At 38.5% G+C, this 20,281-nt stretch overlaps 1 protein-coding gene across 1 annotated transcript in view; it reads right to left on the reverse strand.

Moving 5' to 3' along the window:
- Positions 1 to 14,516: 14,516 nt before the first annotated feature.
- The window catches only part of KANK1 (KN motif and ankyrin repeat domains 1), a 26,759-nt gene continuing 20,994 nt past the window's right edge, over positions 14,517 to 20,281 (reverse strand). The window contains exons 8-10 of the mRNA XM_083352529.1: positions 18,788 to 18,988; positions 16,291 to 16,389; positions 14,517 to 15,706 (exon numbers count right to left, since the gene is read on the reverse strand). Of these exons, the coding sequence (XP_083208655.1) occupies positions 15,644 to 15,706; positions 16,291 to 16,389; positions 18,788 to 18,988 (363 nt within the window). The 3' untranslated portion in view covers positions 14,517 to 15,643. The remainder of the gene's footprint in view (positions 15,707 to 16,290; positions 16,390 to 18,787; positions 18,989 to 20,281) is intronic.

Here is a 20,281-nt window from a genome sequence, read left to right on the forward strand (position 1 = left end):
AACAGCTCCTTCCCTCTGTAAAGGTGCACTGGGATGTGACTAGAGCAGGGGTGTCAAACTGCCAGCCTGCGGGCCGGATGCATCATAGCGAAACTGCACCCACCCCATTGCTGGCAATGGCAAAAAAAAGTCATGATACATCGCAACACCTCATGTGATGTTGCGAGTTTGACACCTCTGGACTAGGGTCCCATGACAATCAGCTTTGCTGTTCTTGGGAATAACCAGTAGGACTTTATAGAGAAGATGGCTGCTCACTCTTTGAGAATTATAAGCAAAAATTTGTCCAGGAACAGGATGCTAGGCTATTCCACCTGACACTAGAGAACACTGATGCAACATTACAGAGAAGCAGAGGTGTCCACGATTTCACATTATGTTCATGTTTACAAGGCAAGTGATATGTTTGTAGACACAGCATGATAGTCTATAAATAGCCACCATAAGTGAATTGTTTGTCAAAAGCACCCTTATAGTAGTCCTGGATTTGAAACTAAGTCCCTCGTTATATAATTATAGGGAAATCACTATTTCTTATGTGCTAAGAGCAAATGCTGAGAGAATTGTAAGCATACCTTTTGTAAGAATAAAATCACTTAGGATGCAAATAGCATCCACAGTATATGCCTTAAAATGTGGGAATTGACATACTTGAAGATAAGTTTATTCATATTTTATATGCAGAGCCTGAGCAGTTTTGCTCTGCTAAAACAAGTGTTTGTAGACTATGTGATAAACACCTAGTAGAGCATCATAAATGGCAGCGCAGTTATAGCATGCAGAACTCTTCCAAACTGCTTTTGACATGGCAATACCACACATCTGTTAAATATTAATAGAGTTCGATCATTTTGTATTTAATTACATATTCCACCAATGTAACCAGGATAGACACTTCTATATAACAGAAAAGTATTTCTCCAAAAACCAGAACTACATCAAATTTGGACTGGTAAGATAAGCTGAGATTGGATCTAGCCAAGGTTGTGGAGAAATGCTTTCCAGAAAATCTCCCCAATGAATCATAAAAGATCAGAATTGTGCAAGCCACAGTATTCCCGCTGACACTATGGAACCCAAAAGTGGACTTTGAGCGAGCAGAATGGGAAGAGTGTTGATCCTTTTGAATTTTAGTGTTGGAGAAGATGCCTGGGAATACAGTACCACACAGACGGCCAAGAAAACAAACCAATAGAATCAACCTACAAATGTCCTAGCCTACACAGACATGGTATGCAAAGATGTAGCTCTCTGGAGAAGGTGGTGGAAAAGGTGGAAATGAGAAGAACAGAATAGCCAACAGCAAAATGGATGGATTTAGTTACAGTGCCAATGGCTACACTGCTGGAAAAGTTGAAAAATCAGGTTAGGGATAGTCAGAGATAAAAATCTACTTATGTGATTGCTAAGAGTTGACACTGACTTGATGCCAGATACCTCGGAAGCTTCAGCTGGTACAGAGTGCAGCTGCACAAATGCTTTTGGGGGTTTCCCGATACTCCCATATTACACCTCTGCTCCGTGAGCTGCACTGGCTTCCTGTTGCCTTCCGGGTGAAATTCAAGGTGCTAGTGATGACATACAAAGCCCTACATGGCATGGGTCCGGATTACCTACGGGAGCACCTACTGCCAGCGTCAACACCCCTCCGTCCTGTGCGCTCCCACAGAGAGGGCCTCCTCAGGGTGCCACCGGTCAGAGAATGTCGGCTGGTGACCCCCAGGGGGAGAGCATTCTCGGTGGGTGCGCCAATCCTTTGGAACCGTTTACCAGCTGAAATCCGGATGGCCCCCGACCTTCGCTCCTTCCGGTGTGATCTAAAAACCTATCTATTCCAACAAGCCGGCCTGGCCTGATGGATTTGGGGTTTTATTTGTTTTATTGTTGCTTTATTGTATGCTCACTTTGCTCTGTACACCGCCCTGAGTCCTCCAGGAGAAGGGCGGTATATAAAACAAATGAATAAAATAAATAAATAAATAATGAATCCTGCAAGAAGCAGTTGAGCAGGTGCTCACAATATTGTCCATTCTGAGCATTCTCTATCTCCCCTCCTGCTCACATGGTACAGAGCAAAGGGTATTCTGCTCACTCAGTAATTTTCAGTACATATGTGTATATATATACACACAAGTAGTCCTTGACTTACAACAGTTTCTTAGCAATTCTTCGAAGTTATAACAACCCACCCCAGCTGTCCTCTCCCATGGATATGTGATTGCATTCTGGATGCTCAACAGCTAGCTCGCATTTAAGGCCATTAGCATTGTCCCTGATTTGTGATATTTTTACTGGAAATTGGTGTTTACATCCTGCTTCCAGCAAAAGAAAAAGTGACCATTTTCACTTAATTATGGCTGCAAAATCAAGTGCAATCATAATTATGGCTGTAAGCCAAAGACTACCTATATGTATGTATGTAAGAACACAGAGACACAATGCAAGGGGAAAACTTAAGTTCACATACATACACAACATGGTCACTATACAGAAGAAAATATAGGTGAATCTTTTAGCTATTGCTGATAAAGTGATTGGAAAGAACGTCAGCAGCTAGAAGCTGTGCATGGTGTGTTTATTTGTTATTTTTTTCTAATCCAACACCATGTAAAGAAATTATGTTTGGGCTCTGCTACTCTCTACATTTCCAAAACGTGAAAGGCCTGACCAAATTTGCTGGGAAGGAAAGCCAGGGAAAAAAAGAAGAAGATTGAGTTTAAAAATCTGCCTGGGAAATGCAGAGAGAAAAATCCAGAAAAAAATTCTCCAGTGTCTTCTTTGATTCAGAATATTACTGAAGTGAAGTTTCCATTATATGCTGGCTTTCCTCTTTCTTAGAGGTCACAGGTCACATGATCCACAACTAATTTTAGACATCATGCTGTATGCACTATCTTACCATATTAAAATTATAAAATTATTAAAATTATTCATTATTTATATATATAGGTCTTCATGTCTAGTAATTGTATATTCTCTATCATCAGTCCCCATGCCCCTCAGATTGGCTCCAGGGAACAAACTTAATTCTGTTTGGTGCAAATGATGGTATGAGGGTAGCAAAATGCTGATATACAGATGTTCATGTTATCACACAAATACCAACTTTACACACCATCTTCCTGACATCTAATGCAAGTACGTAGGGTTGTGGCATTTATATGATGACATAGATCTGGTGTATCGTCATTTGTTCCTTTCCTCATTGCCTATGTCCTTATGGACCAAGTGACCTATTGCATCAAACACACATCTGTTTTTGTTTAGTGGGGATAAAGTCATTCAGATGGCTTTGTGTATAATCCTGTAGCTAACTTTCAGCTAACTATCTCGTCTTCAGAGCTGATTTTCTTCAGTGACTTGGTATAACCTAGAAAACGCTTTCTTCAGAAAAGGAGCATTAACTATGCTGATTTTCAAAGCCGATGCTAAATTTAGCTTGCCCACTTTTCTTCTTAACATAACTATTCCTGATTTCTTCATAAAATTGGTCCTCCCTCAAATTCCTTTTGTGGTTTGCCTCCTTAGGATCAGGCATTCCGAGGATGGACATACAGGTTATAAGTATGCTTACCTGACAAGCTAAATCCAAACCAACCAACTCACATTTTGACTTAGTATGTTGTGCAATTCCAGTCATACTAGTTTGTAATGTATGGTTTATGGTTTATGACTTCGAAGGTATGAAGACAGCCAAGTGTAATTTATAGAGGGAAACAAGGTTACACATATCATAGCTTAATGCAATGTATGAGCCAGTGACTATAGTTTCTGGCCTATCCCCAATAGTTCAGTGACTCTGTTCAGACAGCAGATGCCTCTCTCACACAAAGTACTGCAGTATATTAACCATAGAAAAAGAAGCAGAATCCTTGAACAAATAAGAAGCAAACCTTTTGTAAACATCAAGCAGCCTCAAACATTAGGCCATCATCTCAAACACCACACCACCCCCACCCCATTATCTTTTCACAGTGCTGAATAACATTCTCTATAGGCACCTGATGTGAATCTTTTCCCTTGAAAATTCGTTTTTGAATGTCCTATTAAATGATGACCCAGTTAATCAACCTGATTAATTTATTGTGGCTCCAAAGCTTGGCTAGGCCTGACTTGTAAAAGTGGCAGGCAAAATCCACCCCTGTATTACTTGACACAGATCCTCCGATTCATTGTAGGGGCACTAAAAAAATTAATTGGACCAGTGACTTAGAACATTGAGGGCTGCTGCATGACTCATTAAACTGACATTCAGAACATTTGTAATTCACAATGCAAGACGGATAGAATCCTATATGCACTCTATATGTTTGTGCTCTTTTATCATAGGCCAGCTCCAGTTCATAGGAGGCCTTCTGATTAGAATGTCACCATCAATTGAGAGAGAAGACAACCGTAATGGAGCTAGATTTGATAAACTGGCAGAGTGTGACGAAGGAAGCTTGGGACTCTTTAAAAGAGACTACACGATTAATTGCTACCTTTTTATTTATGATACTTAATTTCCTTTTGGATACAGCTAGTTTTCTGCTGTGGCAGGGAAGGTCAGAAATAAGGAGATTGTTTCAAGAGATTAAGCAAATGCTTTCTCTCAATGCTATTTTTAATACTGCTCATCTAATGGTGAAATGTCTTGGCTAAAGGAGTTCAGTCCATGTCTTAAAACAACCAATTTCTTTTCTGGATGAGGAGCATATTTCGTTTATTCCTTCTTTACCCTGATAAATAATCATGCCAAGCTATGCTTTGTTTAATCCTAGCTTGTCAACTAAGCCACAAAAGCTGGCTTCACCCTTAGTACTATGCTATACATTTTCAGTCTGGCACGGAGTGGTGTCAGGGTGCCTACGGACACACCTCTTGGTATTTTGTCTTTTCTGCACATATTTGTGAGTACACATCAGTGTCAAAGTAAACATTACTGAAACATGGCACAATATTGGTCATGTTCACACAATACATGAGTTAAACCGCTCCGGCTGCTTAATGCAAATACACATTTCTCCTGACCTGCATCCAGTATGGCTGCTTAACTATGGTCAGTATGGTTAGGCACTGGGTTCAAGCATTGGTGCATAGCCTCCTATGGAGACATACACTGAAGGGGATTTTATTGCTAGTGTTAGACTTCCAAGATGATGTTCCTATCATTTGTGTCATCCCACCAAGTTTCAGTGATGCCTATGACATCATTATAATCCTACCATGTTAGGATTACAAATTCTCCCTCTCTGCTTCCCATTCTCTCCACACCAGTGTAGAAACTTCTGAGATTGTGAGTGCTGCCCTCAGCTTGGCTTTAGTTGGCTTGTAATTTCCCACTAATCATGTATTTCATCTGCTAGTTTTGGCCCCAGGCTTTGGTAGTATGGATGATTCTGGGATTTTGCCATACTACCTTTATTTATTCAGTTTAGTTATTTCGTTACAGTTAGAGTGACTATGGCCCTTTAAGACCTGTGGACTTCAACTCCCAGAATTCCTGAGCCAAATTGTAAAGGGGCCATAGTTATCCACCCAAGTTAGAATTATACTGAGGTTCATTGGTTGTTTTTTATTTTAGCTTTTTGTATTTTATCTTCATTATATCTGGGTTTTATGTGCAATACTCTATCTTCTTTTGGTACGTTTAATAAAGTTGGATTTTATTTTATTGTGTGTGTGTGTATATGTGTGTGCACCTTTTGCTATATATTCATAGTCAACATTGAAGCAAAGCTTTCCTTCCTCTATTTCCATGAAAATAGAATGATTGGTAATGCTGTTCCTAGTTCATTTTTTTGACAAAAGAAATTAAGACTGTTAATTTAATTGCTATTCCCTGAGACTATTATTCTGTGTAGGCAATAAATCCTTATTGATTTTCAATAATCGTTCCTTGCCATTTACTTTTTTATATGTAAAATGGGTACAGTAGCAAACAACATTTAAACATTGTTCAGAAAAGAAAGAATTAAAGATTGATTTAATTGTAAATTGTATTAAATGAGCTCTAAGCAAAAAATAAAAAACAAATTTTCCTCATGGCTCATTCTGAGCATATTAACTGAGTCTTAAAAAAACACCATGTTTAATTGCATAGTTAGCACTCTTCACTGTGAAACTTGCTATCATTTAACAATCTGTATTTTTATGACTGTGTGAATGAATAGTAACATGTTGTCATCCTTAGCATGACTATATTGAGAGTGAGGTGAACAGCATCTATTTTAACTAGCTGTATTTTTAGCTTGTCTGTTCCCATTAGAAGATAACTCTTACATGCAGGGAAATATCTAAACAAAAACCAACATCTATTAAACTGTTCTACCATGCTATTACATTAAGATAGAAAGAATTATAATCAGTGTCTGTCAGTAAACAGGATTTAAAACATATTAAAAAAATCATCTACTCTTAACTGCCCTGAGCCTTGAGATCTAACAAGACAGAGAAACAAACGTCATTGTCATATCTTTCTTGTAACATTTGGAACAGATGCTGATGCTCTAAGCAGATTTATCCTGCTTTTCAGATTAGCAATCCAATTTGATTATGCACCATTAAGTCGGTGTCAGCTCTTAGCAACCACGCAGATAGATTTTCTCCAGGAATAGTAGTCTCTTTTATTTAAGTCTCTAGCTGTCAGAAAGACCTAGATAAGATAGAACACAGAATATAATGCCTATGACATTTAAATAGCTGCCTTTGGATTTCACCCGGTGTGATTCACAACTCTGAAAATTTGCATTGAGAAGCACATTGGGATAGGCACACCCAGTTTTTTTAAAGTTGGCAAATACAATAAATACCCCATAAGATTCCCCATGTGAGCATTAGAAGTCTCATACCCAGAATAAACTGAGAGCCAGCAAGGCTAAGAAACATATTTATAAATCTACAAATGATATCCTCATGTTTTAGACTATGGCTTCCTAAAAACCCATTCAGCATATGTTGCCAATCTAGAAATATAGCTGTTAATTCACAAATTATCAGAGACATGGGCATCATTATCTTTTGGCATAGCAATTAATAAATATACACACCTATGTAATAAAATGATGGTGATATGGCGGAAACATCCACTTTCTTTTAACATCTCCTTCCTGATGTTCACCAGCAGGGGTCTCCCTTCTCCTTGGGGAAATGGCTGCTGTTTGACAGTAATTTTCCCTTTGGAACAGATTAAGACCAAAAAAGGAAGTTGAAATTTTGCTAAGAGAAAGTCATTTACTATCCTACCAGTAGTCCAGATTTAGCAATCCTTCTGGGGGAAAAAATAGCAATTATAGGTACCTCAATTGTTTCCAGAAGTTCCTAACTGTATTTTAGATGCTCTAATGCAGTTTTTTGTAAGCTGTATACTTTTCCAGTTCTGTGATTTATAAATACTAAGATTAATTAAATTATAATTACTGCCACATTTTCAAGAAGAGAAAGATCCCATAGAGCTTTACAATTATTTCTTAAATTTATCCTCATAAACCCTTTGTGAATTAGACTGAGTACACTTTCTTTGCTGAATAGATTACCAGACAATTGTGCAGTTCTCTGGACCCTCCCCTTATCAGTGGGATCACCATAGTTGGTTATGCCATAATCTTTCAGTTTTGATTTTCAGATCTTGATATACTTAGTGATCTCCAATTCTTTGTCTTCTATTCTGCTGTCTCCTGGTTTTGCCACATCAACTACCCTCACTTTCTTCTTTTCAACCATAATTAAATCCGGTGTGTTATAAACCAAGACTTTTTATCAGTCTGTGTTCGGAAATCCCACAATATTTTAGCCTCAATTTTTTTACTAATTTTTTTAACTCTTATGTTCCCACCAACCTTTCATCACTGGGACATGATAATTTTTACAGATGTTCCAGTAAATCATTTTGGCAATTCTGTTGTCGTCCTTTATAATCAAAAGATGGGATCTTTTTGCACAAGATCAGTATACAGTATGATCTACTTTTTTCTGCTTCTTTAAACAATTTGTACCTTGAGTCATTTGATAATTTTTCAATATTGGCTTTGATTGCATCAATTCAAATATCTTACCCTTTATCTTTATCCTTTTTCCCTTCCAGCTTTTGTAAAAATAGATCACGTAATGCTTTTCCTTGCCAGCTTTCTATTTGTTTTTATTACATTATTATGATTTTCACTTTTTGTAAGTTCCAATTTTTTAATTTGCATCTATGCTGGTTCTTGGTTCTCTTTTGTATAATCAGCCAATGAACGTTTTTCTTCTTCAACTGTTTATTTGACCCGAAGTAAAGCTCTGCCTCCATTTTTGCTGGCTAGGTACAATCTATCAATATCACTATGGGGATGTAACGCATATCAATAGTAATCAGTTTTCTTACTTTTCAGTCCAAAGTGTCCAGTTCATCTTACATCCAGTTAATTCCAGGAGTGCATTATATTACAGGTATAACCCAAGTATTGATGGATTTGATAGTGTCACCATCACTCAATTTTGGCTTTAGCACAGACATGTCAAACACAAGGCCCGGGGGCCAGATACGGCCCGTGAAGTGGTTTCATGTGGCCCATGAAGCCATCCTGGAAACAGTGAGGGAACAACCCCCACTGCCTTGGCCCTGGCCCAGAGACCCGCCTTCTGCCAGAGACCCTCAGATCTGTCCCACTCCTGCCCAGGCCCCCATAGGCACCCTTGATGCAAACGATGTAGAGCTGGCCACGCCCACCCAGTAGGCCATACGCACTCTAGCCACGCCCACCCAGTAGGTCACGCCCACCCTCGCCATACCCACCCGGCCCCCTGAGAGCAACCGCAATGCTGATGCGGCCGTCAATGAAATTGAGTTTGACACCCCTGCTTTAGCACTTTTCTCACACTTTGAATGTATTCATTACTAATCATATTTTACTTGTCTGTGTGTGAAGTTATCCAACTATAAAACACCCCGATAATTGTAGGCTTCATCCTGATGTTTCTGATAGTTTGGCTATTTTGCATTTCCATTTTGTTACTGTGATTTTATTCAATTTATTGTCACTGTAGCACATTTGTTTAGGCCAAATTCCACCACTATACCTGTGTTAAAATTCTTAGTGTTTGTCAGTGACTAGATTTTGATTTTAAATCATCCATACAAAGCAAATGTAGGACTTTATTAGCATTTTTTTTGCTGTTTGATAGCCAGTATTTGTTTTCTTTAAAATCACTGAAAGTGGGACCATGGCAATGACAAATAATAAAGGTGATAAAATGAGTCACCCTGGAAAATGCTTCTGCTATGGTTGACAATCCCATATTTTTCATTTCCAACTCTGTATTTCACTGCATCATTATTTTCTTTATAAACATTCTAATGTTTTTACTGACAACAACTATTTCCAAACATCTAATGATTCAACTATGCGGTAATGAATCAAATGTCTTTTTATAATCAATCCAGATCATGTATAAACTGTTTTTTTCAGTTTTTGCAATTCTCCAACATCATGTTATCAATCAGAAGTTAATCTTTTGTAAATCTGCTTTTCCTTTTATTTCCTCTCTGTTCTACAGGGATGATCATGATCATCATCATGATCATCATATCATCATTTATTTTCAATGACAAACATAATGGTAATAGTTGACATTTTATGTTTCTCTCCCATGGAGGTATTGAATATTTGCCCAGGTTTAAAAGATGATTACATCATCAGGAAAAAAAGTCCACTTCTGCATATTACCTTACCACTTGTTTTTAATGTAGTACTTAAATTTCCAGATAAGAAATCTTGTCTAGGAGAGTTAGCTTCAATTGAAGTATGTTAAGTTTCAAAATGGAGTAGTTATATTTATGCCCCAAATTTCAAGTAATTTGTGCCAAATAAATGCCCATATTTTGATGTTATTGTCTCTTAGTTGTGTCCAAATTTCTCAAATATGTTCTCAGTTTTAGAAGAATTTCTTGGCAACCTGTGCAAGTTTGTTTACTTTTTGTTCCAGCATAGTGCTGCAGTATGCTTGGGAAGGTCTCTGGATTACATCCTTCAGCAACTGGGTCTTGAAAATTGCTGCTATGCTTAAATAAGCAAACAGACAACCTATGATTAGCCATTTCCTTCCTGAGGAAACTCGGCAGGGTGCTCCTGGCCACAAATCCATTCTAAATAAAACTGCTCTTCACAGTAAAATGGCAAACAGAAAAATGCTGCCAATTTAAATGTTATGTTCTCATCTTTGTATCATATGTATGCACCTGCTTTGCTGGAAGGAAATCTGAACTTTGTCTTCATATATCACTGTAGAGGTCCCAGAATAACCAAAAAAGGTGTCTTCGTAATAAACAATTACTTTAAAGTAGATACAGTGGTTAAAAAGTGGAACTAATTATCATATAAGAAGTTACTATAATATGCATATAGCCAGAGAAGAAATCAGGCAAATATTTTCCTCTTATATGATTGGAAGAATCTTAGGACTTCCATCTTTTTTGGATTCCTTATTAGAAATGCACTCTGCATTATCAGGACAGACAGAAAACAAATTTATTTTGTGATTTATTACATAGGTAACTTGCATTATTAACACACACACACACACACACACACACACACACACACACACCCAATTGCTTTTAATGCAAAGAGAAACCAACATATTGTTTCTTCTTTAGCAACTACTGTACAATGGTTTGGCTAAAAAAAGTTTTTTTTATTATATGAGGTTTGGTTTCCCCACAGCATTGGCTGAATTTGTTCATGGATAATATTTGCATAACCCAGTGTTTCTCAACCAACTTTAAGATGTGTGGACTTCCTGAATTCCCCAGACAGCATGGGAAATTCTGGGAGTTGAAGTCCATACATCTAAAAGATGCTGAGGTTGAAACATTGGTATAACCTATATATAAATCTCAAAAGAGTTTACAATATAATTCTACTAATTAAAATGTGACTTAAAACATTAATGAAAGGACATTTTAAAACACATACAATGAAGACCTTTTAATTGAGGACAGAGTGATACCAAAGGAATTGTATCTGTCCTTCCAAATACTATATATGTCCTAATTTCTTTTGGAAGGAAGGTGAGAAATAAAAATCTTTGGGTATGTCTTTTTTCTGGTTCATTATCCTGATTCCAGAGTTTTCAATATGTTTTCACTGTAGTCATCAAACAAAACTTTTGTTTCACTGCAGTGAGGAACTAACTGTAGGAAACAATTGGGTTTTTAAATTGGGATTAGGCTTTAAGTTACAATGAAAACCAGTTCTTGTATTTGACTGGCATTGTGTTACCATCTTTGTATAATCACAGAGGAAACAGTGGCATATCTGCCAGGAAATCACTTTGATGTCTTAGGTAGGAAAAGTTATGGTGCTGAGCAGGGCTTCCCAACCCCTGGTCCATGGACTGGTACCGGGCCGCTGCATGCCAGCAACCAGTCTACACAAACAAGCAAAGTCCCATCTGCGAGATGCAGGCAGCACACAAAACCATGCACTCTCTGGTCTGTGGAAAAACCTTTCTCCATGGAACCGGTCCCTGGTGCCCAAAAGGTTGGGGACCTCTGGTGTTGAGTATGACAGTACTAAAATAAGGAAGAAACAGAATTATTGTATATTGCTTATTTCCCCATCTGAATGATTCCTGGTTACTATAGTAAGCTTGCTCTTTGACTTGTTGGTAGTGATAGTGTGGAATGGGACAACTCACTGCAGCCAACTCACCGTGGAACAACGTTCTGCAGGAGAATTCAACAAATACAAAAGTTAAATTAATTTCAACAGAACTGTGGCTAATAATAATGGAATAATGAAAGTCAATCCAGAAATACAAGAATTATAAGAATTTCGGCGAAATACAATAATTTCAGCAAAAGCGTGGTCACCAATAATAAAAGTACCCGAGTGAAATTATTAATGCAGTTGTCCTACGGTGAGTTGGCTGTGGTGAGTTGTCCTAGACGTGTGATGGTGTGAGCTATGTCAGCCCACAATAAAAGCTATTTGCTATGATTTAATTGTACATGAAGAAAATGGGCTAATATGCATAACTAAAAATTGGATGGGAAAAAGTGGATTTTCAGCTGTGTCTTCCTGGCACCTTGTAAAGAGACCATCTAGACTTGAGATTAGACAAGGGGTTTCACTGTACAGTGAGGGGAAAAATTGTCTGATCCCCTGCTGATTTTGTACATTTGCCCACTGACGAAGAAATGATCAGTCTATAATTTTAATGGTAGATTTATTTTAACAGTGAGAGACAGAATAACAACAACAAAATCCAGAAAAGTGCATTTCAAAAAAGTTATAAATTGATATGCATTTTAATGAGCGAAAGAAGTATTTGACCTCTTCGCAAAACCTGACTTAGTACTTGGTGGCAAAACCCTTGCTGGCAATCACAGAGGCCAGACGTTTCTAGTAGTTGGCCACCAGGTTTGCACACATCTCAGGAGGGATTTTGTCCCACTCCTCTTTGCAGATCCTCTCCAAGTCATTAAGGTTTTGAAGCTGAGGTTTGGCAACTTGAACTTTCAGCTTTCTCCAGACTTTCAATGGGATTAAGGTCTGGAGACTGGCTAGGCCGCTCCAGGACCTTAATGCGCTTCTTCTTGAGCCACTCCTTTGTTGACTTGGTCATGTGTTTTAGTTTAGTTTAGTTTATTGAATTTATATACCACCCTTTTCCCATAGGACTCAGGGCGGTTTACAAAGTATTTAAAAATGTCAATACAATACAAAAGTTAAAGACAGTTAAAATAATTAAATTTAATCCCTGAACAAATATAAAACCCCATTTAAAAACTCTTTTGGGTCATTGCTGTGCTGGAATACCCATCCATGACCCATTTTCAATGCCCTGGCTGAGGAAAGGAGTTTCTCACCCAAAACTTGACAGTACATGGCCCCATCCCTTTGTTGCGGTGAAGTTGTCCTGTCCCCTTAGCAGAAAAACATCCTCAAACCATGTTTCCACTTCCATGTTTGCTGGTGGGGATGGTGTTCTTGGGATCACAGGCAGCATTCCTCCTCCTCCAAACATGGTGAGTTGAGTTGATGCCAAAGAACTCGATTTTGGTCTCATCTGACCACAACATTTTCACCCAGTTCTCCTCTGAATCATTCAGATGTTCCTTGGCAAACTTCAGACAGGCCTGTACATGTGCTTTCTTGAGCAGGGGGACCTTGCAGACGCTGCAGGATTTCAGTCCTTTATGGCGTAGTGTGTTACCAAATGTTTTCTTGGTGACTATGGTCCCAGCTATCTTGGGATCATTGCCAAGATCCTCCCATGTAGTTCTGGGCTGATTCCTCACCGATCTCATGATCATTGAAACTCCAAGAAGTGAGATCTTGCATGGAGCCTTAGACTTGAGGGAGATTGAGTTATTTTGTGTTTCTTCCATTTGTGAATAATTGCACCAACTGTTGTCATCTTCTCACCAAGCTGCTTGGCAATAGTCTTGTAGCCCATTCCAGCCTTGTGTAGTTCTACAATCTTGTCCCTAACATCCTTGGACAGCTCTTTGATCTTGGCCATGGTGGAAAGTTTGGAATCTGATTGCTTGCTTGCTTCTGTGGACAGGTGTCTTTTATACAGGTAACAAGCTGAGATTAGGAGCATTCCCTTTAAGACAGTGCTCCAACACTCTCTTTAAGAGAGTGCTCCTAATCTCCGCACGTTACCGGTATAAAAGACACCTGGGAGCCAGAAATCTTGCTGATAGGGACCAAATACTTATTTCACTCATTAAAATGCAAATCAATTTATAACTTTTTTGAAATGCATTTTTCTTGATTTCGTTGTTGTTATTCTGTCTCTTACTGTTAACATAAACCTACCATTAAAATTGTAGACTGATGATGTCTTTGTCAGTGGGCAAACATACAAAATCAGCGGGGGATCAAATTATTTTTTCTCTCACTGTAGATTGTAATCTAAAATGTCTGGCTATTTCTCTTCCGTGTTGTATCCAGTAATTGGGATAGTATTCTGCAATAATATTCTGGTGCTCCTCAGCTATTGCTTATTTCAACTAATATTTTGAATTTGATTCAATACTTCTATTACATACCGGGTCACATATTTCCCCTGAACCAATGTTATAGTGCTTCTCCTTTAGTTTTATTTTTGTCTGTTTTACATTAAAAGGAATGTTAAAAAGTCGTTCATTTGGATTTTGGAAAATATTAATGAAAGACTTTTATTTTTATGATAAAATATTTTTTTTATTATTTTAATTCCATTTATATCCCGCCATTCTCCGAAGACTCAGGGCAGCTTACAAGCTTAGCAGTAGCCTTCATTCTATGTATATGCCTGCTTATTAGGGCTTTCACACACACCCCAAGCGGCATTATTACAAAGTCAGCTTAATTGCCCCCAACAATCTGGGTCCTCATTTTACCTACCTTGGAAGGATGGAAGGCTGAGTCAACCTTGAGCCTGGTGGGATGTGAACCTGCACTAATTGCAGGCAGGCTGATACATTCAAATTCCTTTTAAATTGTAGCTTCTACCTCTCAAATTTTATATGTAGTATTGATACAATGTAAACCAAACAGAAGTTTAAAAAAAGTTTTCCTGGTTTTCAAGTTCCATAAATCCCCCCCCAAAAGCCCAAACAAGCCAACAATAAAAAAATCCACAGAATATAATAAGCTAAAGAATTTTTTATTTTGAAAATATGGCAAGAATCTAAGGCACTTCAAACATTAAAACGCATATGATGCAGAGAACAAGGCAAGAAAATAAGCATTCTAGGTGCCCAGAACTACATTTGCATTCACTAGAGAATAGCATCTTCCAATATCTTAGGAATCATGGAGTTAATAAAAATGCAATAATAATTACTATTATGTGTAAAGTATTATTTTGGTTATGTTGGAATTCAAAGTGTCAAAAATACTGAGTGATTCTGTTATAGAAAAGCTATACAAGTTGGCAGCAACAATTTATTTAGCCAATTCAGGCCATAATGATCTATCTTTTATTGTTTAAGCCATGAAACCACCAGCTGACATTCCAAAAGGGCAAATTTAAACAATTATCCCTTTTTAAATATAAAAGCATTCAAACCACAATCAAAACCATTTTGGAATGACATGTATAATAAAAGGGTTCTTGCCAACACCCCAACAGTAGCAAATATAAATATAGAGAACATACCTTTACAAAGTAATACAGTAGAGTCATAAACAAACAGCTAGCTTAAATAACTGTATGTAGGTAACAGCAAAATATATTCGGCAGCAAAGATAGGCTATTTTCTGGAAGCTGAAAATAGGAACAAAAGGGGACTTTTAAGGTTTGAGGTGACCTATGGTGCAGCAGAGAACCATTTCTTTATGACAGTTGTTCCCATACAGCAAGTCATCCGGCAAACTGTAATCATATCAGGTTCTTTCACCTTATTGAAAACCTAAAGGTTTCTGCAGTATGGATGAGCTTGACCAATCCGAGTGGTGAGGATTGATCTGAAGTATCAGCTGGCAGCCACACCATGTGTAAACTTTCTCTTATCAGCAAGAGTGCTTCTTAACCTCTTCCTTATAGACGCTACTCTAGCTCTAAATATCAGCTTTCAATTTGCTGGTGAGTACAGGCACATGACGATTACATTCAACATCTGTCACTGTAAAACAGTAATCACTAGCAGCTTAGAGGATGTGGCAGTTTTACACATCTCTCTGCATTATCAGTCAAATGAACTTCTGTGAGTAGGACCTGGGGAAGGCTTTCTTCCAAGCCTTGGAGTTCCCTGAAAAGAAACGAAACGGGAAAAAAAGTGTTAGTGAAGTTAGAACACAGTCACAGAACCATTCAGTATGTTGAATTACTATGCTGGATCAGTGCCGCTAAGCTAAGTATACACTTGAAGCAAAAAGAGTTATATAGTGCATGCTTTCAAAAAAAAAAGGGTGGCTATAGGAGTTGGTTTTGCAAAGATACAGTTCCAGAAATAGAAGATGGTGGAAAGAAAAATAGCAATAGAAAGGGACAAGAAGGGATTTCTCCTCATAAATAGCCATGATGGCAAAAAGACACCTATCAAGAACATCCCCTAGCACAGGGGTAGGCAACCTTGGCTCTTTTATGACTCGTGGACTTCAACTCCCAGAATTCCTGAGCCAGCATGGCTGGCTCAGGAATTCTGGGAGTTGAAGTCCACGAGTCATAAAAGAGCCAAGGTTGCCTACCCCTGACCTAGCAGCTTCTAGCCTGGGGGTAGAAGACTTAACTTATAGGACCTCCTGAGACTCAGAAATCCTCTCAACACTCAGCCTTATATACTAGTGGTTGTATAAATCGTAGAATACATGGAATACAACTTATGCCACTCACCGGGGACTGAGTTTTTGAAAAGTTTACGTGAGCGTAGAGGAGAACAGCAATATCCTTGTGCCCCGCATCAAGAGCTATTGAAAGTGCTGTGCTGCCATCCTTAAGAAAAAGAAAATAAATGAGATAAAACATGTCTGTCTTTTTAGATCATTGCCTCCTAATATAGTTCAGGAAATTTCAAGGTACTTGGCATGATCTCACAGCAGCCATACCAGGAGAAGTTAAGATGGTTAGTTTCTTTAGATGCTAAATTATAATATCTTATCTCACAGAAAGTCTATGGCTCTTTATTATGGTGAGTTTATTACGGATTTTATCTTATATTATCTCCTACGTTGCATTTTATGCTATGTATGTATGTACATACACCTTAAATTAAATTTGTACATCAGTGATTGCATAACCTCTTTAGATGCCCTATACTAAATAAATAAATAACTTCCCAACCTGACACTAGACTTACATCTCACAGAGCTTCCTGTTGTTATGACTGAAGCAGTTACAATGCTAGCATATGTAGAACATGTGTATGTTCTTTTTTAAAAAATCCTTACTAACTTTGATATATTAAAAGCTATTCTGGTTAAAGGTAAAGGTAAAGGTAAAGGTTCCCCCGCACATGTGTGCTAGTCGTTTCCGACTCTAGGGGCCAGTGCTCATTTCCGTTTCAAAGCCGAAGAGCCAGCGCTTGTCTGAGGACGTCTCCGTGGTCATGTGGCCGGCATAACTAGACGCCAAAGGTGTATGGAACGCTGTTACCTTCCCACCATAGTGGTCTCTATTTTTCTACTTGCATTTTTACGTCCTTTCGAACTGCTAGGTTGGCAGAAGCTGGGACGAGTAATAGGCGCTCACTCTGTTATGCGGCACTCGGGATTCGACCCGCCAAACTGCCGACCTTCTGATCAACAAGCTCAGCGTCCTAACCCACTGAGCCACCGCGTCCCTCCTTATTCTGGTTAATTTCCTGTAATATAAATCAGCCACAATAATAGTCCTTTTTTAAAAAAAAACCCACTTAATTTTAACTAAGAGGTAAATGCTATGATTTTGTTTTATGAAGCAATTCAGCAGTCACCATGGGTTTCAAATTTCTCCCAACCAGGGTGCTGGATTATTACTATAAAAATCTTGCAAATAATTCTGAGATTGTTTCCAGACAAAAGAACACTCTTTCAGGACAGTGAGAGCAAGAAAAATTTAGAAAACAAAACCTTAAATTAAAAAATGGAAACACTGACTGTGATAACTCCCATTAAATGAAACCTGTGTTTAATTTCTAGTGCTTCTAAAGAGCTGTTTTTTATTTACATGTATGACTGTCATACTTGTACTTTGAAGATAAAAGCCATGGTACATTGGAATTGAATATAATTAAAGCCTCCACTGGGGGACATTGTTTTAATACAGCATTTACTTTTATTTTAGCTCTACCCTCCCTCTCTGTCATCTACTAATCCATCAAACAACTGTGACCTAACACATGATCTGAGCTTCATCTAAATTTAATAGAATATCTTTATCTATTAAAAAAGATAAGATTAAAAAACAGTAAAGAGGTATATTGTGGCATGTGTTATTGAAGACACTGAGCCGATATTCAAACTAGGAAAAAATACGTGAAACCTTGGATATTTTTTAATGGGAATAGGTTGAGTTAGATTTCCTATCAATAAAATGACAGGTATGACAGATTTGTAAGGCACACTCCATATAAAAAATGGTAGCCAGAGTCTCCTCTTCATAACATGGGTTTCTGATTAATTATATGCCTTTGTCAAAAGAGATCTCTGCAGAATTAAAAAAAAAAGTTGATGCTGGAAAGAGCTAGAGTATCATTCCATCAATCCAGTCAGACAAAAAACATATGATCAGAGCAAATGCATCACCACTGTAAGAAAAACAGTACAGAGAAGATGCCTGTACCACGCGGGTGTCAAAATCAATTACATCATGTGACGTATTGTGACGTATTGCGAGGTTTTTTGCCTTTGCGGAGGCAGGGTGGGCATGGCCTGCATGTGATGCATCTGTCCTGTGGGCCGCCACTTTTAACACCCCTGTTGTACCAGACCCAAACATCTTTGCTTGCTTCAGATTTGAATGCTAGGTGCCTTTGTGTGTAACTGGCAAACAGAATTCAAGTATTTTAATGACTGCTGGATTTCAAATACATCAGATGCATATTTTCAGTTTGCTTACTTCTACCCTAAAATGGTTTCAGCCACGATAAAGTGGAGTGTGATGAAATAATGGCAGTCTATAGAGGCAATGGAGAGCCAGTGTCACGTGGTGGTTGAGATGCAGGATTAGCAACTGGAAGATCAGAGTTCTATCTAGTTCTCCCTTGAGAAGAAAGCTGGCCGTCGTTCTTGCAAGCCAACTCACCACATAGAGTTTGTTGCTATGGGAAAAACAGGAGGTGAGGACCATTTTGTATCCAGCCTTGAGCTGTATAAAATAAGGGTGGGATGCAAATAATAAGCAAACCACTCACATTGTCTTCCAGGGTACCATTACATCCAGGCTGAGCTAGCAAAAGTTTGACGATCTCCACATGGCCATGTTCACTTGCGCACATCAAAGCAGTGGAACCCTCATCATCTTGGATGTTGACGTCTGCACCACAAGCCAACAGAGCTTTCACCATATCTATTCTCCCGTGGCTCACAGCAAGCATCAGAGCAGTCTGACCGGCCTGCATGCCAGGAAAACGAAACAAAAGGAAAGCCCCTCTCATTTTGGGAACAGAGTGTCACAGCAGAGAATTCTACTGAACAGAGAACACCACCAGCACAATTGCACACCCAATTAAAGGATCATATGCTTAAATGTGGCTCTGTCACACACACACTTGCAGAGAATACATGTGCCGCCGGTCAGGGAGTGCCGGCTGGCAGCCCCCAGGGGGAGGGCATTCTCGGTGGGCGCGCCTGCCCTTTGGAATCAGCTGCCTGTGGAACTCCGGATGGCCCCCGACCTTCGCTCGTTTCGCCAGGACTTAAAAACCTGGCTATTTGAGCTTGCCGGCCTAGACTAAGGGTTTGGGTTTTTAGTTTTTAATTTTGGGGGCTATTTAATTTAATTCTATTTTAACTTTGTATATTGTATTTTTTAATTGCCCTGTAAACCGCCCTGAGTCCTTCGAGAAATGGGCGGTATATAAATCCACATAATAAATAAATAAATAAATAATATCATACAAACTCTCTATGTAGTTCTGGACAGGCAGCTATTTTCTGCCTCTAAGGCTTCATACAAGGTAATTCACTTCTCAGCATGTTAAAGAGTTTATATTAATAATGCTCAGGGATGACATTCATTTGGTTCCTTTGTAAATGTACTTTTAAAGAAAAACTCCAAGTGATGATAGACGTTTTCTAGGTAATATTTAACCAATAGACACCAATCAGGATCTTGTACTTTACATTTCAAATTGTACTATGGTTTATGCAGTATTAGACTCCCAGTTGGGGGGGGGAGGATGTCTGAGCAGGACACATTGTGAGGACCTTGTCTAAAAGATGTTACTTGGTTTTCCCCTTGAGAAATGTTTTGGTCGTCTCCAGTAATATAAATACAAACTTGTGAAGAACACTTTTATCAAGCAGTGGAGGATTTGCATAGCTACAGTTTCACTAATTTTAGTTATCATATGTCTTCTCTGAAGACAGTAAAGGGAAATTGCAAGTAAAGCCAAAGGTTCCCCCCCCCCCACAAAACTATAGTTGAAATGTATGGGGTTTTTTTAATGTCAGGCAACAAAATGCATAATTTGGGAAATTACTCCAAATCTTTTTTTAAAAAAATATAATATGGGATTATTGTATTTACAAGCAAGATTATTCTGTTTCTTTTGAAGCCTTCCTAAAGCAGGTATCACCCCAGTTCCCACAAGCCCCTCAAACTCTCTGCCCCCCCCCCCCCCGGAAGACCAGTGGTGGCAAGTTAGGGAAGGCTCTTGTGTTTTTCTGGGAGCATCTTCCAGCCT

The sequence above is a fragment of the Vipera ursinii genome (assembly GCF_947247035.1).
Source record: "Vipera ursinii genome assembly, chromosome: 2".
Lineage (NCBI taxonomy): Eukaryota > Metazoa > Chordata > Lepidosauria > Squamata > Viperidae > Vipera > Vipera ursinii.